Below are 27081 nucleotides of genomic sequence, written 5' to 3'. Positions count from 1 at the left end.
CCCCCACCCTTTCTTTTTTTTCTTTCAAAATAAGAGATCAAGCTAAAATAAGTTACAAGCCTATAACATGCTGATCACTCAACATTTGCAAAGATACAACCATCAACACTTCACAAAACCATCTCATATCACCAAGAGTTAAATAAAATAGCATATGACATACTATTACATTATTAAGCACCTAAGTATAATGCAAATCCCATTTATGCTATCACCTTTTTATGCAGAACTGATGATAGATGCTTGATCTTGGTTGTGAGTTGTGCCACTGCAGGGAAATCAAGAGAAAGGACATCAATAAACCTTGACTAAAAACATCTTTATTGATTAATAACTCCAACATTAACAATGCTAATATCAAATTTTTGAAATAATTGCCATATCTGAGGAATATTCCATACCCCCATCCTTCTAATCCAATTAGTAAAAACCAAAATAGCATCACCAACCAATCTAACTGTCCAATCTCTATTACAAATGAGTAGACCAGACAGTTTGGACACAACCCGCTAACATGACATGTTAACACGAATTGCCAGCCTTACTTATGAGTTACTAAAACAAGTAGCATACAAATATTTCCACAGATCTCTAAACATATGGCTGCAGACTAAACTTACATGTATAAATGCTGCAGCAACTCCTGCGTCGTAGCCAAAATCAAAGAGTGGATATTTTCAAGACAAATACAAAAGGTTTTGAGCTAGAAGGCAGTTAAAACATCCCATATGATTTTCTCAAAATCAAAACTCAAAAAATGCACTAGATAGCCTTCATAAATCCATTATTTTCAAGGCTGTTAAGGTTTCCAAGGATCAGAACAGGACTTCATTTAAAACAATTAAAATTTCCTTAACTGATTCACATTTCTTATCTCCCCAAAGTTTAGAAAACCTCAAAGGTTAAACTCAACAACAATATATCCCACAAAGCACTTTACTAAAAAACTAACTATCATGTATCCTACATTCTTTATCCATACAATGTTTGGATAACTGAATAAAAATTCAATTATCCAAAAAAGATGTTAATCAAACTTGCAAAAAAGAGTAATAGCACAAAAGCTTATTTTCTAGAGAGCACACACAGGAAACAGGTCTTAATTGCGTGCCTCTCTTGGTTTGTTGAGAACACTGGTGATAAGTAGTAGAGGTAGGGGTTGGAGGGAGATGTCTTGGGGAGTGGAGGGCTATCTTTGAGTTGGGAAGATCAATGATGCTTCAATCTAAAAGTGAAAGATAAGTGAGAAGGAGGCTGTGTGGGTCAGCCATGGTTTGGTTTAATTGATCGTTGGGATGAGTACTAGGGAGGGTGAACCTTTTAGTCTCAGGGAGAGGGGTTTGTTTCTGGATGAGTTTCTTTCACTATTTTGGGGAGGGATAGTAATGAGGGGGATAGGAAGCAGGAACACTGGCAGTTTGTAGAGGAGGGGGTCTTTGACCCAAAGTTTAAGTCTAGATGAAAAGGGGAGGGGGGGGGAGAAGAGAAAGAGAGAGTTCATTTATGGAGAATCCTTACATTCAGGGGTAGAGAAGGGTCTAAAATAAGAATAGATGGAAAGCTGGTTGACAGTAAAAATTACGAGACTAAACAAAATGAGAAAGAATATATATATATATATTATATATGTATATATATATATATATATAATATTAAAAAATTGAAAGAAAGTGATATAATACTTTGTAAATGTGCAGGCAAGCAACTGGTGGGGTTTAACTCTGAGTCGTACAACTAGTTTTGACTTTGGTCTTGATTTAAGTGCCATTTTATTAATTATAGGCAGATAATTCTGAGCTCATTAGAATGCATCTATACTCCTAGGAATCTTGTCTATGGGAGATGTTCTGTTCTTGAGGCCCACTGTTTGTGATCTGGTTATTGTCCTATGGCCATGTGGGGATGCTCTCTTGCAGGTCCTGTTCGACTGAAAGGTTCCAGATATGTTACTCTCTTGCAACTCTGCTGTCACGAGTGATCCAGGTGAACTGAAGGGTTATGGCCCGTGGGGCGCCTTGTGCTGTCAGTTATTCTCCATCTCTTCTATCCACATCTTGGCCAGGCAATCAAGCCTAATTCAGCTAACATCTAGATGGTAGGAGGCAATTGGAGAACTCCTTAGATCAATGGGTGTTAACCGTGGTGCTCAGTGTCATCCTTCATAGTACAGGAGTGGGGATAGAGCCACTGGGGTTTAGGACTTCTTTGGTCCACACTAGCTGATAGAATATGTTGGGGGTTTAGCTTCCCTGAAGGGATATTTACAAAATTTAAGTGTCTTGAGAGTTGCTGAGTTTAAGGTTGATGCCAAGATGTACGGCTATGCCAACAAGAGTCTGTAGCTTATTCACATGGCAACAGACTTATGTCGGCATTCATGTACTTGGTGTCAACCTTTATTAATGAAAGAATTTGCTCATCAGAAATAAAAGAGAAAACACAAAAAGGTGCTTACACCCAAAACATAGACTAGCATTTCAAAAATTCTCTCCATCTCAGAAATCACAGTGTGCACTACCACTCCAAAAAGTATATCCCTTTGAATATTGGACCAAAAATGGTGCTTACACCCCAAATATAGACTAATATTTCACAAATTCTCTCCATCTTCTCAGAAATCACAGTCTGCGCTACCATTCCAAAAAGAACGTACTTTTTGAATATTGGATTCAGCATACCAGATAATAACATCTTTTTGCATAGTATATCTATTTTAACTTTATTTTCAAATTTATCTTGTTCCTTATTCTATCATTTAATACTAGAAATTGAAAAATTGAAAAACAATAAACCAAACTCTTGTAATTTAACATAAGCAAAAAGGAACTAGAACATAGTACATATAAGGTTCAATACTGGTCTACAAAACAATCAGATGAAAAATTTAAATAAAGTAGCTAGAACCATTCATGTGAAAGATGAAAATTATATATTCTATGACACATCAACAAATTAAGGAATACTTGGTGCCAGGATGGTTAAATATACTACTACAAAAGTTAGTATAGTTCACCTTGAACACGTGCAGATCCACAATCTGACTCTGACATCTTAAATTCATCTCTAACTTTTGCAAGTTCAATTTTCAGTTTTTCAGCAGAAGACATGTTATCTGGATGGAAATACTGCAAAGCCATTGTAGAAGAATTAGGGCATAAATATTAATCGGTTTCATTAAGTAAAACTACTGAAACAATTCAGTTATAGTAACACAGGGATAGGTCGCATGATTTAAACAAGGATCGAAACACTGACCTTCAGGTCAACAATTTATGTCAAATGCAGTCTTAGAAGTCAGTTACAACAACTATATAAAAGATAAAACAAAATTATAAACAGAGAGAAGACTAAGCAACTAAGCAAGTTAAATTTATTCCAGATATCCATAAAAAATTTTATTTAAATAATAATGCAAGCATCAAATAAGAATGAATTTTTTTATTTCATATGTCCAATTCTATTAGCAAGAAATGTGCACTAGAAGAACAAAGAAAATGCTTATGACAGATAGCTCCTGACTACTATATGCATATGTGCAGTTTGAGTCAGTAAGACAGTTAATCACACAGACTCAAATTTAAGTCTTTAACTATCAATCAGTAAAGGACCTGAGAAGAAAAGGAGGAAAAAAAAAGAGCTTGCCTTTTCAACTAAATGATCCTTTGGAGGGCGCAACATAAAATTTGGAGTTCTACCCAAGTGGTCCAAAATATCAATTCTCTGGACTGAAAAAACAAGAGATCAATAAATTTAATGATATTAGAGATATCATCTTTCATTGCAAATAGGACATCGGAAATGATCCCTAAGTATTGGCAATATCCCATCAAACAATATCTATCAGATTACACAGCCAAACAAAAACTTAACTCAACCTTTAGACAAAATGAGAATATTTAAATTCAGTTTTCCTTCAGAAAGAAACCGTTAAACTTAAGACAATAGACACTGGAACTGAATTTCCTAAGTTGCACAAACCCTATTTCCCTCAGAGTTCAAACCCAGAAAATTAACTGATAATAGTATATTTCAAATGATTGAGCCATATCAAAGATCTGATTTACCATTAAATACTTTTTGTTTTGAACCCACAAAGGAAATAATAGAATTTAAAAGAAAAATTAGAAATACTGTTCTCAAAGTATTCATCTGCAAGCAGTCTAATAGTGTCTGTAGCCACAGCCATCTGGTTTAAAAACACAATAAACTTTGAGTCAAGCACCCTAAATCAACAAAAAAAGAAAACTTCCTATCGCTTGATAAGAAAAACCAGAAAGGCATTAGTTTGAGGATTTTTTTTACAATTGAGAGAAGGGGTATTCAAATTCTGCTCCTTAAACAGGGATCATACATCAACCAATAAGCCAAATGCTCGAGATACAGGCATTAGTTCGAGGTTTTTATCCTGTCTTTGAATGAGAATCTAAATAATTAGTGTCTACCTATTTTAAAAAACTAAACCAATAAGCCATGTTTTCTATCAACCTCAATAAATTGTCAATAATTAAAAATCACCAAGATTCTTCTTTTATCAAGAGGAGGCCTTAACTGTTAGTTTCTTTTTCAGTTCCCATAGAGTTCCAGTTTATGATCCCAGGTTACTTTCTTTCAAATTATTAAGAATAAACTTGGTGCTTTCCCTCTTTCACCTCATTAAGTACCAAATTTAAGGGTTTTTTTTTTACCATCAATCCACTGAAACAATGCAAAATACCTTATGCTAACTGACGTAAGACATAAGAAATTCACAAGTTGAAAACTTACTGAAGGTCCTTTTCTGTTTCTCATCATCAGCCATCTTAATGTCATACAAGCTTTTCCTCAAATCCTTAAAAGCCTCACCAATCCGTGACTCACTCTCCTTACTATCCATCTCCCTCAACTTCATCAACCTTTCATTCAACTCCTGCAGGGAAAACCATCCTTCCCCTCCCTTCCTCTCCGGCCGCAACTGCTTCAACCTCATCCCCAACTCCCCATAACTATACATCTTAACAAACTCGGTCTTCATCGCAGCCTCCCCTTCCTTGGTCCTCTCCGTCATCTCCCTCCCAAAAACCGACTTTGGCAGCTCTGTCCCGCCAATCACCGGGTAAACCACATTGCCTTCTGAAGGCTTCAACTTAAAACTCTCCTTATAATGAGACAAAGACCAAAACGGCCCGGTTTTTTCCTCCACATTAGTCGCCCCGGGTTTCTTTTTAATTTTCCCTAGACTTTCCCTTATGGTTTCAAATCCCAATTTCCGGCCAGGACCGGAACTGGCAGGGTTTACATTGGAATCCCCTTGTTTTGCTGAGGCATTTCTTTTGTATATTTCTTGGAATGAAATATGAGGCCGTGACTGTGAAGGTATAGCAGAGGATTCAGTGGGAGGTGGCACGGCGGATCGTTCGCGGTAATCGGAAAGATTCTTGCGGATTTCCGCTACGAAAGCGCTCATGGGGATGGTTTTGGAAGTGGGACTGGAAGGATTTGTGCGGTTTCGTGAAAAAGGGGAAGTGGGTCTTTCATTTGATTGATGTTTGAGGCCAGCTTTGATATCGCTGAAGTAAGAAGAGATTAAAGAGGGATTATCGCTGCTGGGGCTATTGCCCGGGCTGTTGCTGTCGGTAGTAGTGGTGTTTTCGCTGTTTGGGTGATTTGAGAAAGTGGATAAAAGGTGGCAGAGAGAAGGGTTGGTCAGGGACCTACGTTTGGGTCTGGCGAGATGGAGCACCATGGCAGACTGAAGAGCGCTGTTGTTAGGGTTTTGGGGGAGAGATGGAGAGAGTGAAGTGGGTTTATCGATGGTTTGGTTTGGAGCTTTTGGGTTTGAATTGAAGTGAACCAGAGCTCCTTTGGAGTGAACACTTGGACCGGCGGTTAGCCGGCTTTTGGGCTTAGGCGTGCTTTGGACTTAATTGAGGGTTTTTTCTTCCACTAATGTATTGCTCTGTTACTTTTTTATCTTTTTATCTTCGTCTTCTCTCTCGATAGATTTTAGATTTTTCTCTTTTAATACGTGGCTTCAAGGTTTTAGGCTTGACACATTGTTGGATTTTTAGGGCGTGAGTTGCAAGTTTGATGGGGTTACGTTTTTGAGGCGTGGGCTTCAAGTTTGATGGGGTTAGGGTTGGAGGGTTTTTGACTTGATAAGTGATTGGGTTTTTGAGGTGTGGACTTAAGATATGATAGAATTGAGTTTTTCAGGCGTGAGCTTGAGGTACCATGAGACAGGGTTTGGACCAATTTTTTTTTTTTTTTAGATTTTGTTTGACATTTTATATATGGGACAAGTGGCTTATTGAATTTGTCCAAAGTCACAAGCTTTTAGATTCTTCTCCATTTTCCAACTCTCTCTTTCTCTTCTAGCATAAGCTTAGAGATTTTATTTAAAATTTTACTTTTTTGTTAAGCTATTTATAGGTGTGTTTTTGCATGAAAGCACCACCACAAATACCACCCAAATGGCAATAATAACAACAGTTATATACATGTTAATATACACCAATAATTAAATATGATAATATAATTACTATAGCTTATCCATTTCACAAAATATTCTAAACTCAATTGGGAAAAAATTTTTACCATCCATCGCTCAAGAAGCGAACTAGTTTTATTGAAATACAGCTTTTACTTTATTCACATGACAATAATTTTGTTAAGCAATTTTTTAAGAAAAAGTTATTCTGTATACCTTTGTTATTATCTTAATTAATTGTGCATCGATGATGCAATAAATTGAAATATAACATATAATTAAAATTTATGATGTGAATCAATTTTGACGATGTCAATTGTTTAAAAAATGTTATTAACATAATAGGAAAAAAAATCATCTATCTCATTCTCGTTTTGTAAAAAGTACTTATTTTTTTTAAACGAAAATACTTTTATAATCTAATCACGCAAGGGAAACAAATCTCAAATATATTGTTTGACAACAAGCTTGTGGTTTCTAATAAAGGGGTATCATACAATTGAAAATCATCATCTATCTCAAAACCTCTGTTGGTCATCAAATCAGCTAGCTTGTTGCCTTCTCAATATATCTGACATGTATTTGCTTCCTATTGCTGATGTAAAAGCTCTTAGATTGCTCAAATCAAGTCCGAATTGGAACATAAGTGACAAGATGAGGTAATTGCTTGTACCACCATCTTGTTGTCAACTTGTAATTTGATCTTGCGGAATCCTAATTCCTATGCTAAACAAAGTCCACTGTATACTCCCCATAATTCCACTCGATATGCTGTACATTTACCCAAACTGCATGCATAGCCACCAAGCCATGTGCTTCCAGAGTCTTTAAGTACTCTTTTTGCAACAACTCTGTTTATAGTACCCCGGTATGCTCCACTTGAATTCACAGCAGCCCATCTTGTTGGTGGTGAAAACCAACCCACCAAGATTTCTTCTCTCCTATTAAGTGTTCCACCAGGCACTAAAAGAATAACCATGGAACTAGGAATTGCAATAGCCATACTTCTAATCGGACTTAAACGTCCCTTTATAGGAATTGATCAATCTTCAAAAATCAATAAGTTCCTCCATTTTTACAAGTACCAACATGCAATACCTAAAACAATTTTCCAAGATATCCCATACACAATTTTCTTGTAATTACTAAGATTAACAGAGAGCCAATCAGACATAAATAATAAAAGAACTAACCTTGTTCATTTTAAGGTAGAAGTCCAAGCCATAAAACACTTGCACCTGGGCAATCCTACAAAAAATACAAGATTGATTCTTCTTCCAATTGACATTGAAAGCAAATGGCCTCATTCGACAAAAGACATCGCATTCTCTCTTGGTTGGTGAGAATCCAATTGTGAAGGCATTGTAAAAGAAACATGCATATATGTTGAGGGCCCTACCATTTCCACGCTAAATTCCACTCGCCATTAGTAATACTTGTGTTCGAGTTAATTGACTTTTTCAAAGCTTCATATGCAAAATTTACAGTAAAATTTCCAGATGAAGAAAGAACCCAATAAGGTTCATTTAGGTGGACTGTTAAAAAGGGGAGCTATTGAACTTGCAATTTATTGAAGGTCTTCCTTTGGAAATGGGTTCGCTAAGATAGCCAAGTCCTAATCTCCACTCGGCGTTATATAATCTCTAACACAGTCATTTTCATTCACAACAATCCCCATCATTCGAGCTGCATCCCCTAATGGGTATCTACTTATAAACAATTAGTATTAGATAGTTTGTGATATTTAGGTTTGTTGGAAGTTTTATTCAAATGTGATTGTTCATATTAAGACATAACTCTTAAAATAAAGAAAAATGTTTTCAACAAACACAAATGTTGAAATAAATTGATTAATCGTTTAAGTGTTTTCAACAAATATAACTGTTGAAACATAACAGACACAATTTTGAAACAAATTAGTTTATTGTTTCTAAAAGAGAACGTACATCCAAAACAGACTTCAACTTTCAATAAAATTTTGTAATAGACTTATAGTAGATAATAACTCTATAAAAACAGTGTGTTATAGCACGCCTTAAACCTTTTTACTTATTTTCTTATGCTACTTTTCTAACATTTTTAAAGAATTGTTTTCAATGGAGTCTAATCCAAACTAGAGGTTTCAAATCATGAATAGAATTCATCAAACCTGATAAGTTTGATGGAACCAATTTCACTTGCTAGAGGGATAATATGGTGTAGTTGCTCACGACTTTAAAGATTTATTATGTTTTGTACCCAAGTCTTATAGCACTTTCAGAACCAACAAATGAAGATTCTGATGCACGAAAGGCAAAAAGGAAAAAATGTGAAGAAAATGAATTGATATACCATGGACATATCCTAAATACTTTGACAAATCTCTACTTCAATCTAAAGACTCCAAAGGAAATTTGGACAATCTTGGAAACTACTAACAAGAACGAAAAACGAGATACTGATAAATTTTTGTCCTTAAAATATTTCAAGTTTAAGATTAATGACTATCTGCATATCATGAATCAAGTGCATGAACTATAAGTTTTAGTTTCAAAACTAAAAGGCCTTAAGGTTAAAGTTCTGATGCGCAACAAATATGTACAATTCTTTCTAAACTACCTCAATCTTGGAACAATTATCGAAAAAAGATTTTGTATTCTATTGATTCTCTATCAGTAAAACAATTGATAACTTAGATGCAACTAAAATGTGAAACACACGCACATGATGCATTATTTCAACCTTCTAATTCTATTGTGAATCATGTGAGTTAGAATTATAATAATTTTGGAAAGAATCATAACTCTAACAATTCTACGAAATCCAAGTCATTTGCATTGAAAATTTCAAAATACACCTTTAAAAAAAATTAAAAAAATATAAATTATTTTCATAGTGGAAAGAAAGATCATATGATTTGTGAGTGTAGATCTAGGAAGGCAGGAAAGAATTTTCGTTTCGAAAATCCTGAAAAAGCAAATGTAATAGAAAAAGCTATCAAGGAATAAGTTACCACGGTTTCTACTATGAATATTAGAATGATAACAAAATTGAATATGATTGTTGGTTCTAATAACAGTAAAGATTGGTGGTTGGATTCTGGTGCTACAATTCACGTATGTATTGATGAAAACTTGTTCAATACTTAAATAGAAGTTAATAAACCAAAAGATGTTTTAATTAGAAATCATGTTGTAGTCAAAGTTGAAGGACAAGGGACTGTCAAGTTGAATTTCACTTTTGAACAAAAACTGACATTGCCCAATGTATTCCATGTTCCTAAAATTCAAAAAAATTTAGTTTTTACTAGTTTGCTTGTAAAGAAAAGATTTAAAGTTGTAATAGAATATGACAATGTAATCGTATCCAAGAGTGGCCTATTTGTAGGAGAATGATACTTTTGTGATGGCATGTACAAGTTCAACATTGATAAAATAAATATGCTTTCTAATTATACCATTGAGGTCAATTCTTTATTGTGGCATACTAAACTAGGACATTTAAATTTTAGTTCTATGAGATTTATGTCTAAAAGTGATTATATTGCATGCAAGAATTAACACTTAGAAAAATGTGAAATATGCAAACAAGCAAAAATGAAAAAGAAACCTTTTCATAGTGTAAAAAGAAACTCACAATTATTAGATCTTGTGCATTATGATATATATGAATTAAATGGAAAATTAACAAGAGGTTGAAAGAGATATTTTATAACTTTCATATATAATTATTTTAGGTTCACTTATGTCAAATTAAAACAAAAGGTGAAGCTTTTCAGAAATTTAAAAAATATAAATTTGTTGTGAAAAATAAAAAAGTAGGAAAATCAAAATTTTAAGAAGTGATTGAAGGGGAGAATTTTTTTTACAGAATTTGATAATTTTTGTGAAGAACATGGTTTGATATATAAAAAAAACGCTATTTATTCACCACAACAAAATAAATTGGCTGAAAGAAAAAATAGAACTTTAGTTGACATCACAAATGCTATGTTATTGAATGCATATCTATCTCATGAATTATGGGGTGAGACTTTATTAACAGCATGTCATATACTTAGTACAGTTCCTTCTCAAAGTATTAAGATTTCACTTTATAAATTTTAGAATGGAAAAAAAACCAAACTTGGAGTATCTTAAAATGTAGAAGCGCTTAGCCTTTTATAAAATTCCTAAACCACAAAGAGCAAAGCTTAAACCTAAACCAATTAAAGGCATTTTTGTTGGTTATACCCAACATTCTAAAGCATTTAGAATTTTAAATTTACAATCAAATGTTATTGTAAAGTCTATACATGTTAAGTTCATTGTAAATAAGTTATGTATAACTTTAATAATAAACTAGAATTCTGCTCGTGCATTGTGGTAAGGACAAATATCTTTTTTTTTTATAATCTATTTGTTGAGTAGTTCGTGGAATATATATGTGATTTTGAATGATTATATAAAGTGATCGATAAATATTTCAATTATACATAACATTTTGTTACTAGAAACATATACACTGTAATTGCAAACATTGTGGTAAAATTCTAGTTATAAACAAAGGTTATGATTGAAGCATGAAGGAGAGTTTTTTGCCTTCATACAAAAAGGAAAAGGCTTACTGTTTTGCAATTGCTAAGATTATGTGATGTTTGTTCAATACCAAACGTGAACTAAAATGTTGTTCTAGAGCTGTGATCTTTAAAGCTTTTGCATTCATACAAAAAGGAGAAGGCATTATGTTTTGCAATTACCAACTACACAAAAGGTGAACAAAAAGTTTACACAGAGGTTTCAAAGATCTCATAAAAGTCTTTTGGATAGTGACCTGTAAATATAAAATTACAAAATGTTAACAAATTAAAATATCAAATATTGCTCAATAAAGTTAAAAGAAATTTATGTTAGCTCCATAAGTTTTTAATGATAACAAAACATTCTCAGTCATTAATGTCTAACTATACTACTTGAGTGTGTAGGATGAAAATGTACGTCAATAATAAATTAATTACTAGAAAGCAAACATCAAAACTCATCAGAATAAGGAGTTACAAATGAGCCACAAACAGAAATCTCTTAGTCAGATAACCAAGAGAGTTAGTCAGCAAAAATCCAAAAGTGAAATTGGTTGGTTCAAAGGCAGTAAACTCTTAATCAGTTAAAGTCTTACTTAATCTATTAACAAAGTAAAGCAAATTGCAAGACAAAGAAGACTTAATCGACTAAGAAGTATAGTTAGCTAGCTAAAAGCACATTGTCTGAGAATTTGAATTTGAATGTCTGAAGACAAACTAACAACTAGAAAGGACTCTAAACTATTTCCAATGGTCTGAGGCTATCAGCATCCATCAGAGTTGATTTTTCAACTATAAAAGACATCTCCAACGGCTAAAAAGATAATGAGATGCTTCCAAGAACAAAAAGAACCCAAAAAAGCAAAAATTCTCTTAATCCTTCTTACACTTCACTCAAATCTTTGTAATAGAGTTTAACATTTCATCTTGAACCATTCAGATCAGTTTAGTGATCATAGGTACTTCTCTATATCTATAATCCTTGATTACTTAGAGTGTGTGAGGCACTCTAAGGGGATTAATTAAGCTTGGTTGTTGTTGGAGGTCCTAACTAAGCATTAGAAAAGTTAGTTTTGGGTTTTGATTGATCTCCGAAAAAATCATTGTTAAAGGTTGTGACCGAGCCTATAAAAAACCATTATAAAAGTTTGGTGAAAGCTTGAGAATTCCATCGATTCTAGTGATTTGGTTTGAAAATCCTTGATTAGAAGATCAAGACAGTGGATGTAGATCAAAGAGACTGAACCACTATAAATCTTTGTGCGTTGTCTACCCTCTTTTATTTGTCATTTCATTATTCTTTAAATCATTCTTGCATATGGCATTTAACTTCTCATCATCGACCTTTAACTAGCTTCCAATTAGAAGTTAAGTTTAGTGACATTCAGAAAGTGCTATTCACCCCTCCTCTAGCACACATCTTTGGGACCAACAATTTCAAATAAGTTTAAAAAGAAAGATTGTCTCCTCATAATATTTTATCAATTTTTTGTTGAAAATCAAATCAATTTAAGAATAAATATGCAAAGCTAACAAGTATAGCATATGTATTGTTATAGAATGACTAAACATATATAAAATGGATACTTCAGCTGAACATAGAGTCTATTAGCAAGGATCTTCAATTTTAGCTAAAAAAGAAAAATTTGAAATAAAGAAGTTGGAATGCATATCAATTGATCGCAAAGTCGATGTTTAAACATGATATTTTTACTCTGATTTATTAGACACAATGCAAATTGTATTTGAAACATATAGATATGATCCAAATTTTCATGAATATCTTGCTATTTAGGGTTAAGTTTCATTAATAATGTTTAAGGTTAGCATAGAAATTACTAGCATTTTATGGAGGAGGAAAAAGGAATCCGTTCTTTCCATTTCAATAAAAATACTATTCTTGATAATTTTGTGTCATTTTAGGCTAGAAGAATGACATAAATATGTTAAAGTCAACAGATCTGAATTATAAGAATAAAACAAATTTTGCAGTATAGAATAAGGTCAAGTAGCTAATTTTATCACCTGAAAGTCAACATGTCCATGAGATAGAGATAACAAACAAACAAAGGGAAAGTAGTGGAAATAAAGTAAATAGATAATTCAATCAAATAAAACCCAATATGTCCATGAGAAAGAGAGAACCAAGAAAGAGAGTAAAATAGTTATTTTACTTAATATTCCAAGTTAGGAAAACGATCACAGCTTAACCCACCATAAGACAAATTATGTAGACATTTAAATCCCATGTATTAAGAGAGTTGAATCGGCTAATGCTCATGACCTCAACTTATAATTCTTTTCCTCATTTTGTTAAAGAACTAGTTTGTACATGTAGATAGCGGAAATGTAATTTGTTTCTTGTGTAAGATTGCATAACCATAATCATCATAGTAGAAAAGAAAGAAACAAAAAATAAAACTAAATAATGTGCGAATGGAAAACCAGACACACATAAAACAGAGCTGAGAGCAATTAATTCAACGATTTGTCTTAAAATCTATTCCTCACAACAAATAACAGAATATAAAATAAAAAGCATGAATCATATATATGGCGGCATAACTCTATTTATCCTTGTATTGCTTTCATTTTTGCTCTTTTTATTTGCATGGCAGAAGGCATACTTGTATAAAGGAATCAAAACCTGATGATAATGAAAAACAATAGAAGCAGAAAACTTAAAACGCAATGATGAAAAAAAAGAGTAGAAGCAAAGTAAATGGAGAAATGAGGACTTACATTATAAATGTTTTTTTCAAATCCCTCAAATGCAATGATAACGGAGGTAAAAATAGGAAATAAGGCTAGACAATGAATCAAAACCTGATGATAAATAGAAAAAGTCTAGACCCGATGATAAAAAAGAGTAATGCAAGCAAAATAATTAAAAGGTAAAAAAACAAAGAAGGAATTATTACCTGCATAGTGAAAGATATAAAAGAATACAAATGCCAACTACACTAAGAGGTAAAAGATTCAAAAGTTTTTATGGAAAAAATTGCAGGGGAAACATATGATCTTTGACACCAATGGGCATTGCAATCTTGTCAAGCACAGCTATAGTATCCTCTAAAGCATTATTGTATGCTGTAAATGAATTGACTCTTCATTAAATGCTAAGTTATTACTCAAAAGCAGAAGTTAACAATCTAGCAGCACTTCTAAGTTACATTATCTTGACAAGTCACTGTAAGATGATAATTTTTGTCGATAAAGGCTTTTGCAACATGAAGCATCTCACTAGCTACACCCAAAATACTCCAAACATAAGCACTGAAAGCCATGCAATATCATGCAAAGTATATCATCACAAAAGAGAAAAATAAGTGACAACGGCATGATCCCTAAGCAACCTTAATGATATTACATCCACATTTGAAAGGTTAAATTCCCACCTTGAAGCTTACCTCATTAAAAATCAATTTAGCATCTTAAATTATACCAGTTCTCAAAAGCATGTTTTAACATAGCAATCTAAACTAATGTATGCGAAGAATATCCACCATAGACTATAAATGATCATTCTGCTGCATAAACATATACCAAGAACAATGACAGATGTTGTTCCATTTCCAACTTCTTCATCTTGCGTTTGCGACTCAATTCAATTATAGATTGCCATGACAAATCAACACAGAGTAGAACAAGAAAGAATGGAAATCATAAAGATAAGGGGAAAAAAATAAAAGCATTCACATCTGAAGAAAATGAAATAAAGAAGCATGGTGGGATATTGTGCCTTTGCTGCTGGGTGTGCAAGATCTAACTCACGTAAAATGGCATTTCCATCAATAGTAATAACAATACCTAGTCAGGACCAAAATCATATAATAATGTTAGTTGCTTGTTCATGAAAAGTGCATTTAAAGAGTAAAAAAAAAACGTTTGTGGGAAATCCAAAATCACTAGCATTGGAAATGAAAAAGGGATAACCTTGCGGCAAACATAACAAAGAAAAGAAAGTCAACTAATTAATGGGCAAGAAAGGGTTACCTCCGGCAGCATCAAGGAGCATCTTCAACATGGATCGAGCACCTAATGTTGTTCGAATGATGTAAGTAGCAGTCCTGTAAGTAGATACATAGTCCATAATAGTCAAAACTCAGAAACAAACTTCGGGTTTTTCATTTCATTTTATTGTTTAAATTTAAACAGCTTATTTGGCAATTTGATTTGAAATTTAAACAAAATAAAAAGAGTATTAAAATGGTAGGAATGAAATTACCTTGGAGGCTTGAATATTACCGTGGTGCAATTATTACCCAGATAAAGAACCTTTTAAGTAGTTTCATTAAGATCCACAGAGCACTTTTTGAGCACTGCATAGATTTTTTCATCGTTCAGTTTCTTCCCTGTGATCTCCCTTTAGATTGTTTTCTTTGCATTGTCTGGGATCAAAACCCCTGACTCCTCACCTCTACGTCTTCCACCGCCGCTGCCACCACCTTTGCGGCTCATGGTAGCAAAGAGAAAAAAAGAGGAAAGAAAGGGACAAAGGAGAGCAAAGAAAACAAAGGAAAAAAAAAGACTCAGATTTAAACAAAATTTCTAATTCCCACATTCTCCCAATACCTAAACTTTGCATTCATCAAAACCCATAATCAAATCAGCTAAATAATAGCTAAAATACCCAAAAATAAAAAACCAAAAACTTCAAAGAAAAGTTCAGATTTTTATTTTTGTTTTGTAAATTTCTAGCAAGAATCTTCAGTAGCTATTTCTTGAACTCTTTCCTATCTTCTCTTGGATCCGTCAGAACTTCCAAAAAGTGCACTTTCTTTTTCTTCTTCCTCTTCGTACAAAGAAAATTACAATCCTAAAGCCTACCCGTGTCGTCCCATAGAGGAAAAAAGACAGAGAGAAAGGACTCTATACAGGAAGAAAGGAAAAATGAGTTTGAGCTGAAAAAAGAAAAACATGGCACCCATTTCAGCCATACACGTATCCCTCTGTACACCAGGGATAACAAGCTCACATTAAGCAACAGGTGCGACGCTAAAATCATCAAGCATATGGCACGCCTAACCCGAAGCCACACCAAAATCCATCCCTAAACCTCGCCAAACTAATTGACAAACCCAGCCAAATAACCCCCTTCAACTTCCCAAACCAACATCTCAAAATCAAGCAACGCAACATCTGAAACAATTAAAGACATCCACGTAGCAACCAACCAGAGTTCCACATGGCAACTAGCGAGCGCCCCTTTGCGACTTCTTTTTACTACAGTCATAGATTTGATTGTGAACAAAATATCTTAATTTCAAATTGTGATTAAAATGATATGCCTTCTGGTACATCTAGTAAAAAAAAAAATAATAATACTTAAATTGAGCCTAATTAAAGTCAAAGAGCCATAAAAAAAAGCATTTAGATCCAGATTCCGTTTACTTACAAGCATTAGCATTGTTTGTGAAAGGAAGTAAAATCAAAATGTATAAAAGTCACCTATTTTATTAAATGTTGAAGACAATCTAAAAACATTTAAAGAATTTATGTCTTCAAAGGATGTAGCTTTTCAGAAAGTAGCATATATGATGAAATGGATTCAATCTTGTCAAACAAAACATAAATTTTGGTTGATCTTTCTCCTGAATCAAAACTCATAGACTGTAAATGGGTATTTAAAAAGAAATATAACACAGAGAGTTTGGTGCAAACCTTTAAGGCTAAACTAGTCGCTAAAAATTTAACACAAAAAGAAAGCATTGATTATTTTTATGCTTATGCTCTTGTAGAATGAATAACATCCATAAGAGTGCTTTTGGCTTTAGCATCTATTTATAAATTACATGTCTATCAAATAGATGTTAAAATTACTTTTTTAAAGAGAAATCTTAACGAAAAAATATATATGAAGTAACCTGAAGGTTTTATACTTCCTAGAAATGAGAGGAAGGTTTATAAACAAATTAAATCTCTTTATGGACTAAAACAAGCTCCAAAGCAATAACATGAAAAGGTTGATAGTATTATACTCTCAACTGATTTGTACATAATAATGTAGATAAGTGCATTTAGTCTAAATTTATAAAAGACTATGGTGAAATCAAGTCTTTATGTAGATGATTTATTGATCTTTGGTACAAATATGCTTGGAATTATTGAAATCAAGAAATATTTGACTTTAGTTTGAAAATGAAAGAACTCAATAAAGTTGATACAATCTTGGGAATTAAAGTCAAACGAGATCATAATGTGATTTCATTGAATCTATCACATACATAAAGAAAATTCTTCATAAATTTAGTCATTTGGAAATCAAAGAGTTTAATACTCCTTATGATTCTAGTACAAAATTGACTAAGAATTGTGAAAGAGTTATGGCACAATTAGAATATGCAAGTGTTATAGGCAGCATCATGTATGTTGCATATTGTACTAAACTGAATATAGCCTTTGCTATTTACAAAGTTTCAAGGTTTACAAGTAAACCTAGCAAAGATCATTAGAAGAGTACTTGGATATTTAAAGAAAACAGATAATTTGAAAATTTGTTACAATGGTTTTCCTAGTACTTTAGAAGGATTTTCTTATGCTAGGTGGATTACTAGTATTGATGACAATAAAACCACATCAAGATGGATTTTTACCTTAAGAGGTGGTGCCATTAGTTGGGTATCTAAGAAGCAAACTTGTATTACACATTTCATAATGAAATATGAATTTTTAGCTTTAGCAACTATTGGAAAAAAAATAGGATGGTTGAGAAATTTGTAATTAGTTATAAAGTTGTGGCCACAACAGATGTCAACCATTTCCATATATTGTAATAGTAAGGCTACAAGGTGTGTAGCCCAGAATAAGATTTATAATGAAAAGTCTAAGCACATAAGTCTGTGACATGCCTACATAAGAGAATCAATATCAAATGATGTTATAACAATAGTTTATGTTAAATCTTGCAAGAATTTGGCTGATCCGCTTACCAAAGCATTGCCAAAAAAGACTGTAAAATCAATATCTAGTAGAATAAAGCTAAAGCCCTTGACTTAAATGCATTAGTATTGAAAATCCAACTTTGAGTTAGCAAAACTAACAATAAAAATTCAATGCCTAATAACAAGTTAATATATGCTATTTTTATGCACTGAATTTTAACATTAAATAGCCTCATTCTATAATATTTAATGTGATTGTTACAAAGAGAATTTGTAATTAGTTATAAAGTTGTGGCCACAATAGATGTCAACCATTTCCATATATTGTGATAGTAAGGCTACAAGGTGTGTGGCCCACAATAAGATTTATAATGGAAAGTCTAGACACATAAGTCTGTGACATGCCTACATAAGAGAATCAATATCAAATGATGTTATAACAATAGTTTATGTTAAATCTTGTAAGAATTTGGTTGATCCATTTACCAAAGCATTGCCAAAAAAGACTGTAAAATCAATATCTAGTAGAATAAAGCTAAAGCCCTTGACTTAAATGCATTAGTACTGGAAACCCAACTTTGAGTTAGCAAAACTAACAATAAAAGTTCAGTGGGTAATAACAAGTTACTATATGCTATCATTATGCACTGAATTTTATATTAAATAGCCTCTATTCTATAATATTCAGTGTGATTGTTACAAAGAGAGGATAAGCAAAAAGTTGTTAATGAAAATGTTAAATGCCTGTAGTAACAAGGGCATAATGAAAAATGCCACCTATATGAATATTGAAGTGGTGCCGCTTCAAACTATAATTAAAAGGGTTTACTCTTGTAAAAATTCATGAACTCGATATTAGCACAAGGCCATATAAGTGCTAAAGTAGTTGGGAGAATCTTAAAGTGATTAAATAATGTTGTGTGTGTGATATTTTCGATTATGACATAAAGAATTATGGTTCAATCCTTGTGCTACCAATAACTGTCTTAACTTGAAAATTTCTACACTAATAGAAAGTTCAAATCTTCAAGATACTTTCTATTACGCATAGCATTATTAATATTACTAATGGAGGATTATTAAATAGTTTATAATATTTGGGTTTATCAGAAGTCTTATTCTGATGTGATTATTCAAATTAGGACATAACTTTTAAAATAAAGAGAGGTGTTTTCCCCAATACACCTATTGAAATACACTAATTACTTGTTCAAGTGTTTTCAACATACACTACTATTGAAACACAACAAACAAAACTTTGAAACACATTGGGTCAGTGTTTATAAAAGAGAAACATACTTCCAAAACAGACTTTAACTTTCATTAGAATTCTGCAATAAGCTTATTGTATCTTAGAGAGTCCTTATTTGCAAATCCCTATAATAGGTAACAACTCTTTAAAGACAATGTGTCACAACATGCCTCAAGCCTTCTTACTTATTTTCTTATACTACTTTTCTAACAGTTCGTATTTGTAAATATATTTTCATAATAGATATAATTATTAATAAATAATAATATAAGCGGACTTTTACAATAAAATCATAAAATTTCGATCCTTAGATATCTAATTATAAATATCAATTATTAATTTAAATTTTAGTATGTAACTAGTGAACCAAAAACTGGATAAAAACATTTATTGTACAAGTGAATTAAGAAGAAAATCAAATGCAAATTTAATTGTTTGATTACATTTGCTTTACAATTGAATGAAAAAGAAAAGCAAATGCAAAAGGGAGACCATATATATGCAATCTCTTAACTAAGGAGTTATGGTTATATGTATGCTCTAGAGATGGTGTTGATGATGAAGTTAGGAGATTTGGGTTTTGTTTGAATAAGGAATTAGATGCATAATTTAGTTTTTTAAAAGGTCATTGTTTATTGAGAATTGAGGTAGATGTTAAGGGTGTTGCTTGGCTATGCAAAAAGTTGTGAGAGTATTGGCATTGGTGAGGGAAAGTCTTTTTCATCATTTATCTTATGTGTTGATTATGGGGTGAATTATTTAGATTGGGTGAGAAATGTACTTTGATTGAATTCTCTGTTGGTTTATGATAGAGGTAGCATAAAGGGTTTGCAAGTGTAATTAGCAAGAACTCAACCCTAGATTTCCTCTAAACCTTAACAATGATCACCTTTCAATTGTCGTTACAAATTTAATAGGTCTTTGTACACTTAAGCTTCAACAGAGCTAGGGTTGCTACTCATGTCACGAATTTTACATTAGTAAGAAATGAGATGAGTTTTGAACTTTTAAATAAAGGTTTACCTCCATTTAACAATTATGTCTTTTAGATTGAAAATATGGATCCATGACATGTGATATCAGAAAAGACTTAAATCTTCACTGATGTGGGACTCCCATGAGAGATACTAGGATCGAGGTAGATTTGAACCAAAGTGCAATCCTTTTCTTTTATAGGTAAAAGCTTGTCACACAATTGAGATAAAATGTCATAGATTCTACATCAGTAAAAGATGGGATGCGATTTAGGTTTATGAATAAGACTTACCTTCACCTACAAATATGTTTCTCGGGTTACATCTGCATAACAAACCCACATAACAAATATCATGGGCTCGTGAAGCTTAAGTTGAGAGCACAAGCCTTACTCTCAAACATTGCAAGGACCTAGGCATTGCATAAAGCTATAGCATCAAGTATGCTTATTTATTGTTAATATGAATAAACTATCTACAGTTAAATTGGTCTTTGTTTGAATTAAATTTTCTCTAAGTAAGTAAGTTACATTGTAAAGTTGCATTATTTTTCTTAAAATTTTAATGTAAATGTGCAAAAACAAAAATAAAAAAATCATCTCATTTATTGTATAATAAAAAAACCCAATATTTAGTTTTTTCTGAAAAAATAATTAAAATAATTTGTATCCCTCAAGTTTGCTACCATAAATTCTTACACAAAAAATATAAATTTGCATAATTAAATAAAACGTTAATGTTAACATTTTTTAAGTTTTAATATAAATGTATAAAACTAATGATAAAAAAACGTTAGTTTTCTTAAAATCTTGATGTACATAGATAAGAATAAAAGTAAAAAATCATATTAGACAAAGTCAAATTAAAAGTCAATATTTATTTTTTTATAAAAGATTTAAAGTAATTTGTATACAGTACACTCAAACTAGTTAAAAGATGTTACATAAAAATATAAAATGATAATATTAAAGTAACATTCAAAGGTTCAATAACTCTCAAATACATCCTAAAATCTCTATTCAAACTAGTTCAAGGTTTTAATCGACTTAATTGTACCACTAGGTACGATACCGACTTTTAACGATTTTTCGAGGCATCCTAATATGTAGATATGCTATCAAGTACATGAATGATATGACAAGTATATTATAGAGTTAGACTTGATACAAGATGCTCCCCCATCATTGGAGGAAGAAAATCTGCCTACAATTGATGAATTAAAAAAAGTTAACATAAGTACTACAGAAGATCCTTGATCAATCTTCATAAATGCCAGTTTAACTTTTACAGAAGAAAAGTCTTATTTTGACCTTTTGACAAGGCATCGAGACATCTGTGCATGGATCTACAAAGAAATGCCAAGATTGGATCCTAAAGTTGCTATGCATCATCTAACAGTAAAGAAATGTGTTTGACCTATTAAACAAGCTCAACGACGTCTTCACCCTATCTTGATTCCTCAAATTGAGGCTAAGGTCAATAAACTCATTGAGGTTGGCTTTATTCGAGAAGTCAAGTACCCTACTTGGATCTCAAACATTGTTCTAGTTAGAAAGAAGAATGGCTAAATTCAAGTTTGCATGGATTTTCAAGATTTGAAACACTTGCCTAAATGATGATTTTCCTCTCCTTTTGACAAAAATAACGGTGGATGCAACAATTGGCCATGAGGTTTTATCTTTTATGGATGGTTCCTCTAGTTATAATTAAATTTGCATGGATCCAAAGGACGAAAAGCTCACTACAATTTGAACTCCTAAGGGAATATACTGTTACAAAGTTATGCCTTTTGGGTTAAATAATGTGGACGCCACTTATCAAGGAGCGATGCAAAAGATATTCGATGATATGCTCCATAAAAATGTTGAATGCTACATTGATGATTTGGTGGTTAAGTCCAAAATGAGAGTTGATCATCTTAAAGATCTTCGCCAAGTATTTGAAAGATTGTGTCGATATCAATGGAAGATGAATCCCTTAAAGTGTGCTTTTGGAATATCTTCTAGCAAATTTTTGAGATTCATAGTGTGCCATCCGTAGGATTGAAATTGATCAATCAAAAATAGATGCAATCATGAAGATGCTTGAGCCAAGCAATCTCCATGAACTTAAAAGTTTGCAAGGAAAGTTGGCTTATATTCGACACTTCATATCCAACTTGGCTAGTGAGTGTCAACCATTTAGTCATTTGATGAAGAAAAATGCGCCTTTTGTTTGGGATAAGTCTTGTAGTAATGCTTGTAAAAGCATAAAGTCTTATTTAGTAAGACCCTCATTTTTAAAAGCTCCTATATCAGGAAGTCCATTGATCTTTTATATTATGACACAAGAGCACTCTTTAGGAGCACTTTTAGCACAACAAAATGATGAGGGAATGGAAAGCGCATCTTACTACCTTAGTAGAACTCTTAATGGCATAGAATTAAATTATTCTCCCATTGAGAAGACATGCTTCGCATTGATGTTTGCAATTAAGTAATTAAGACATTATTTGCAAGCTCACTTTGTTCACTTAATTTCACAAGCAAATTCTCTTAAATATCTCATGTCAAAATCGATGCTTAGTGGGAGATTGGCAAAGTGGGCTCTTTGGTTACAAGAGTTCGACATCACATATACCTCTCAAAAGGCCATCAAAGGACAAGCACTTGCAAATTTTCTTGCAAATCATCCAATTCTAAATAATTGAGAATTTTTTGAAGATCTCCTTGATGAAGATGTTATTTTCATCAAAATTCCTAAGCCATGGAAGCTATTCTTTGATGGAGCAACTTGACAAGATAGGGCAAATGTAGGAGTCATTTTTATCACCCCAGAAGGAGAGTTATTGACTTATGCATTCACTCTCATCGAAAATTGCTCTAATAATGTAGTAGAATACCAAGCCTTGATCATATGATTGGAGATGTCAGTGGACATGCAAATTACTCAACTTAAAGTGTTTGAAGATTCTAAGTTGATTGTAAACCAAATCCTTTCACTTTATGAAGTTAAAAAGCTTGAACTTTTGTCATATGTCAACTTTGTTAAAAAGCTTTTAAAGTGGTTCGACAAAGCTAGCATAGAACATGTGCCCAGAAAAGAAAATAGACAAGCAGATTCTTTGGCTAATTTGGAGTCAACAATTGCATCGCCAAGTACAGAATTAAAAGTTCCTCTTTTCAAGTGATGGATTTTGCCACCAATCACTCTAGGTGAAGAAGTTGATGTAGAATCTAATGTCGTCTCAGTCCTTGAAGTGGGAAAAGGAGATTGGAGACAATTATTGATTAACTACCTAGAGCATGGAAAGCTTTCTAATGATCCAAGGCACAAAACAAAACTAAAATGTCAAGCTCCTCGATTAATTTATTTCAAAGGTACACTTTATTAACATTCTTTAATGGAGTCTTTCTTCATTGTTTAGGAGATGAAGAAGCATACAAAGCCTTGCAAGAAGCTCACTTAGGAATTTGTGGGGCGTATCAATTTAGAGCCAAGTTGCACTTCCAAATCAAAAGAATTGGGTACTATTGGCCAACAATGGTGAATGATAGCATGGACTATGCTAAAAGAAGTCAAGCAAGTCAATTTCATGCTAATCTCATTCATCAGCCCCCTGAGCCACTCCACCAAACAATTACATCATGGCCATTTTGATGCTTGGGGACTTGACTTGGTTGAACCATTACCTAAAAGTTTCACAAGGCATCTCTACATACTCGTAACCACAAACTACTTTCCAAAGTGGGCAAAGGCAACATCTTATCGAGAAGCAAAGAAAGAAACCGTTGCTACCTTCATTAGAATAAACATCATTTATTGTTATGGCGTGCCACGATGCATCACAACAATAATGGAAAATAGTTTGCGATGGAGAAGTTATGTGCACAATTTAACTTCAAGCAACATAATTCTTCCATGTACCATGCATTGGCAAATGGTTTAGTAAAAGCTTTCAATAAGACTTTGTGCAATCTTTTCAAGAAAGTTGCTAATCCCGCAAAGAAAGATTGGCTAGAGAAAATAGGGGAAGCTCTATGGGCTTATCGTACGACATTTCGTACACCTACTCAAGGTACTTTATACTCGCTTATTTATGGTGTGAAATTTGTTCTCCCACCATAGCGTCAAATTCCATCATTGAGAATTGTCATTCAAGAAGGTTTTTCAAATGAAGATAATGTTCGCCTACTCCTTGAAGAACTTGAAGCGTTGGATGAGAAAAGGTTGGAAGCACAACAATGCATGGAATGTTATCAAGCTTAATTGTCCAAAGCTTTCAACAAGAAAGTTAAATCACAATCATTCCAAGTGGGAGACTTAGTTCTTGCAGTAAGAAAACCCATAAACACTACACATCGTATGGGTAACAAATTCCTCTCAAATTGGGAAAGAGCATATGTTGTTTAAGAAGTCTACACCATTGGCGCATATAAAATTATTGATCAAGATGGAGTAAGAGTTGGCCCAATCAATGGCAGATTCTTGAAGTGCTACTTTGCTTGAAGGTCAGATGCTCCTCAGCAAGAGCTTAAACTGCACATAAAAAGGCTTGCTAAATTGAAAATCTTTAACATGACAACTTAGGCAAAATTTAAGGCAAAAAAAAAAAAAAAGAAGCTTGATAAACTAAAAATCCTTAACAGGACAACTAAGGCAAAAGTTAGGGCAAAAAAAAAAAAAGCCTGTTAAGTTGAAAATATGTAACAGGACGACTTAGGCAAAAGTTAAGGCAAAAAAAAAAAATTGAACTACATTATGACTTGATCTTTCTTCATATTAGGAGGTCCATAGGTCGCTTGGTCTCATTGCCAAGTTTAGTCACACCCAAAAAAAAAACCAAAGTCTCTTGCATTAAGCATGACTCAATTCTTTATGATGATGAAGCTATCAAGATAGAAGAGTGAAGAATAAATCAAGTTTGTACTTCTCTCTGAGTTATGTGAATTAAATTGCAAGTGAAACAAATTACAATCGCAAGTTGACTTGTTTTAAGGATCAATTGATGTTCAAGAAAATTTTTGGAACTCAGTATCTGTAAGGTTTTAGAAAATTATCTTTTAAATTTCTTCACAAGTAAAGAAAAGCAATAAGAAAGATTGATTTTTATTGCTAATTTGAAATGCATTAAAATGTGAAAGAATATTTTAAAAGTCTAAATCCTAAAATATAAAAAAAAGTGAAAAGCAAGAGTTATATGAATAAGGATGCAATCAAATCAAGGTGTCCACATGAAATTCTTTAGCTCTTCTTGAGAAGATTCCAGCATATTTTGCAATGATTTTAAGCAATTAACTTTGCTTTCACTCAAAATAGGAAAAGATGTGATGGAAGCTATCTCTTCATTAATCTTGGAAATATTAACTTCCTTCCTTTGCAATTCTTCTTTTTTCTCTTTAAGAGAATATTCAATCTCATCTTTCTTGCGACACAAAGCATTCAATTTATTTTCAAGATTTGTCAACTCAGTTTGCTAATCATCAACATGCCTAACAAATTTGGTCAAGTTCTTGAAGCATCTCAGTTTGATCTTTTTGTAAACGTACTACTAAAAGATGGTTCAAGGTCAATAAATTTGTGAACTTGTTCAAAGTATTCTTTAACTATGTTCTTCAACGATGATGAATCAACAGTTTTGCTATGGGAAGAAACAACCTCTTCTTCTTATCTTTGTTCTTCGAGAGAATGACAAAATCTTTATAGTCCTTGAAGTATACCATAATGATTCTAAATTGTGTGTATTATAAAGAGCACCCCCTAAGGATCGACAAGTGCTATTATAAAAAACACCTTTCAATGATAACAAATTGTGTGCTATATAAAGAACAACCTCCCAAAGACCAACAAGTGCTATTATAAAGAGTACCTTTCAATGTTTGACAAATTGTGTGCTATTTTAAATAGCACCCTTCACGGATTGACAAGTGCTATTATAAAGAGCACCTTTCAAATTGCTATCAGTTTCTTCCACTTCAGTTTAGACCTGTCTTGATTTGAGATTTAACTGTAAAAAAAAAGACAAATTAAAAAAAAATAATCGAAAAAAGGGTAATTGTAACGCGATAATGGTGGATCTTTAGCAAGGTAATTTGCGATTGTAACGTGTATGATTATATGCATGATTTTTTTTTTTTGCTTGACTATAAGCTTTCAAGGCCGCAAGACACAATGGGAATTTGCATGGCAATTGTAACATGTCAAGTTGACTTAATTAAGCTTGTAATTTAAGGTAGCAAGATATAATGCCTTAGCATGGCATCCTAAAACAAGGTGATATGCATGGCTTTCTTGATTCAACTATGAGCTTGCAAAGTGGCAAAATAATGGGAGAACCAAGAAGCAGGCGAGTTCTACTGCTATGTTAACAAATTAAAAAGGAAGAGAAAGGACGGCATACCTTATAATCTCAAGAAAAAAAAATAGCTTTGCTAGCTTACGGAATACTCGCAATTCTTAAATTGATTTCGATGTGCAGAAAATTAGCAAGGTTGCTCTCTTTTTATAGAGTAAAAAGAAAGAGTACTAGTTAATTAAGGTATACAATACCAATTGCAATATACTTATTCCAAGGTTATTGTTTTATTGCAATATACTTCTTTCAAAATTATAGTCTTATTGCAATATACTTCTTCAAATAGTTTTTTTGCAATATACATCTTCTAAGGTCATAATTCCCTTACCTATGGTAAGCATAATTTGAATTTAACTTGGACTGCAAGTATACCAATCCATAATAGGATTCTAAGAAATCCTAGGAGTTTTTTTTATAAATTTCAAGACTTGTCAACTTGCCACATTCAAAATCATGTGTGAACAAGTCTTGATGGGGCATTTGTATAAGGAGAAAAATTATGAGCCAATTGTGTGCCACCATGTGGACTTGATGATGTCATAACCATATAATTAATTATAAAATAATTAATTTATTGGTTAGATTATTTCAAAGACACATAGTTGAACCAATTCATTAATGTGTCATATATTTA

The 27081-nt window shown here is 32.7% G+C and overlaps 1 protein-coding gene and 1 long non-coding RNA gene across 2 annotated transcripts; both read right to left on the bottom strand.

Annotated features, from left to right (window-relative positions):
• LOC18595381 lies at positions 3000-5722 on the bottom strand. The gene is made up of 3 exons (XM_018122759.1): positions 4765-5722; positions 3643-3725; positions 3000-3125 (listed from the first exon to the last, which is right to left on the bottom strand). The coding sequence occupies exons 1-3, from the start codon at positions 5720-5722 to the stop codon at positions 3000-3002; spliced, it is 1167 nt and encodes a 388-aa protein (XP_017978248.1).
• Positions 14190-16080, bottom strand: LOC18595379. Its single transcript, XR_001928351.1, has 3 exons — positions 15232-16080; positions 15000-15073; positions 14190-14813 (listed from the first exon to the last, which is right to left on the bottom strand). It is a non-coding gene; the product is annotated as an uncharacterized LOC18595379 (long non-coding RNA).

Source organism: Theobroma cacao, chromosome 6 (genome assembly GCF_000208745.1).
Source record: "Theobroma cacao cultivar B97-61/B2 chromosome 6, Criollo_cocoa_genome_V2, whole genome shotgun sequence".
Taxonomy (NCBI): domain Eukaryota; kingdom Viridiplantae; phylum Streptophyta; class Magnoliopsida; order Malvales; family Malvaceae; genus Theobroma; species Theobroma cacao.
This window is presented reverse-complemented; position numbering and strand designations above follow the sequence as displayed.

What these genes read in the sequence shown, in the direction of transcription:
- LOC18595381 (XM_018122759.1), bottom strand. Translation starts at nt 5,722, where the DNA reads ATGGTGCTCCATCTCGCCAGACCCAAACGTAGGTCCCTGACCAACCCT. An exon ending in GAAACAGAAAAGGACCTTCA is followed by an intron (nt 3,726 to 4,764) that starts GTAAGTTTTCAA and finishes TTGTTTTTTCAG; the next exon opens with TCCAGAGAATTGATATTTTG. An exon ending in AGGATCATTTAGTTGAAAAG is followed by an intron (nt 3,126 to 3,642) that starts GCAAGCTCTTTT and finishes ATGGCTTTGCAG; the next exon opens with TATTTCCATCCAGATAACAT.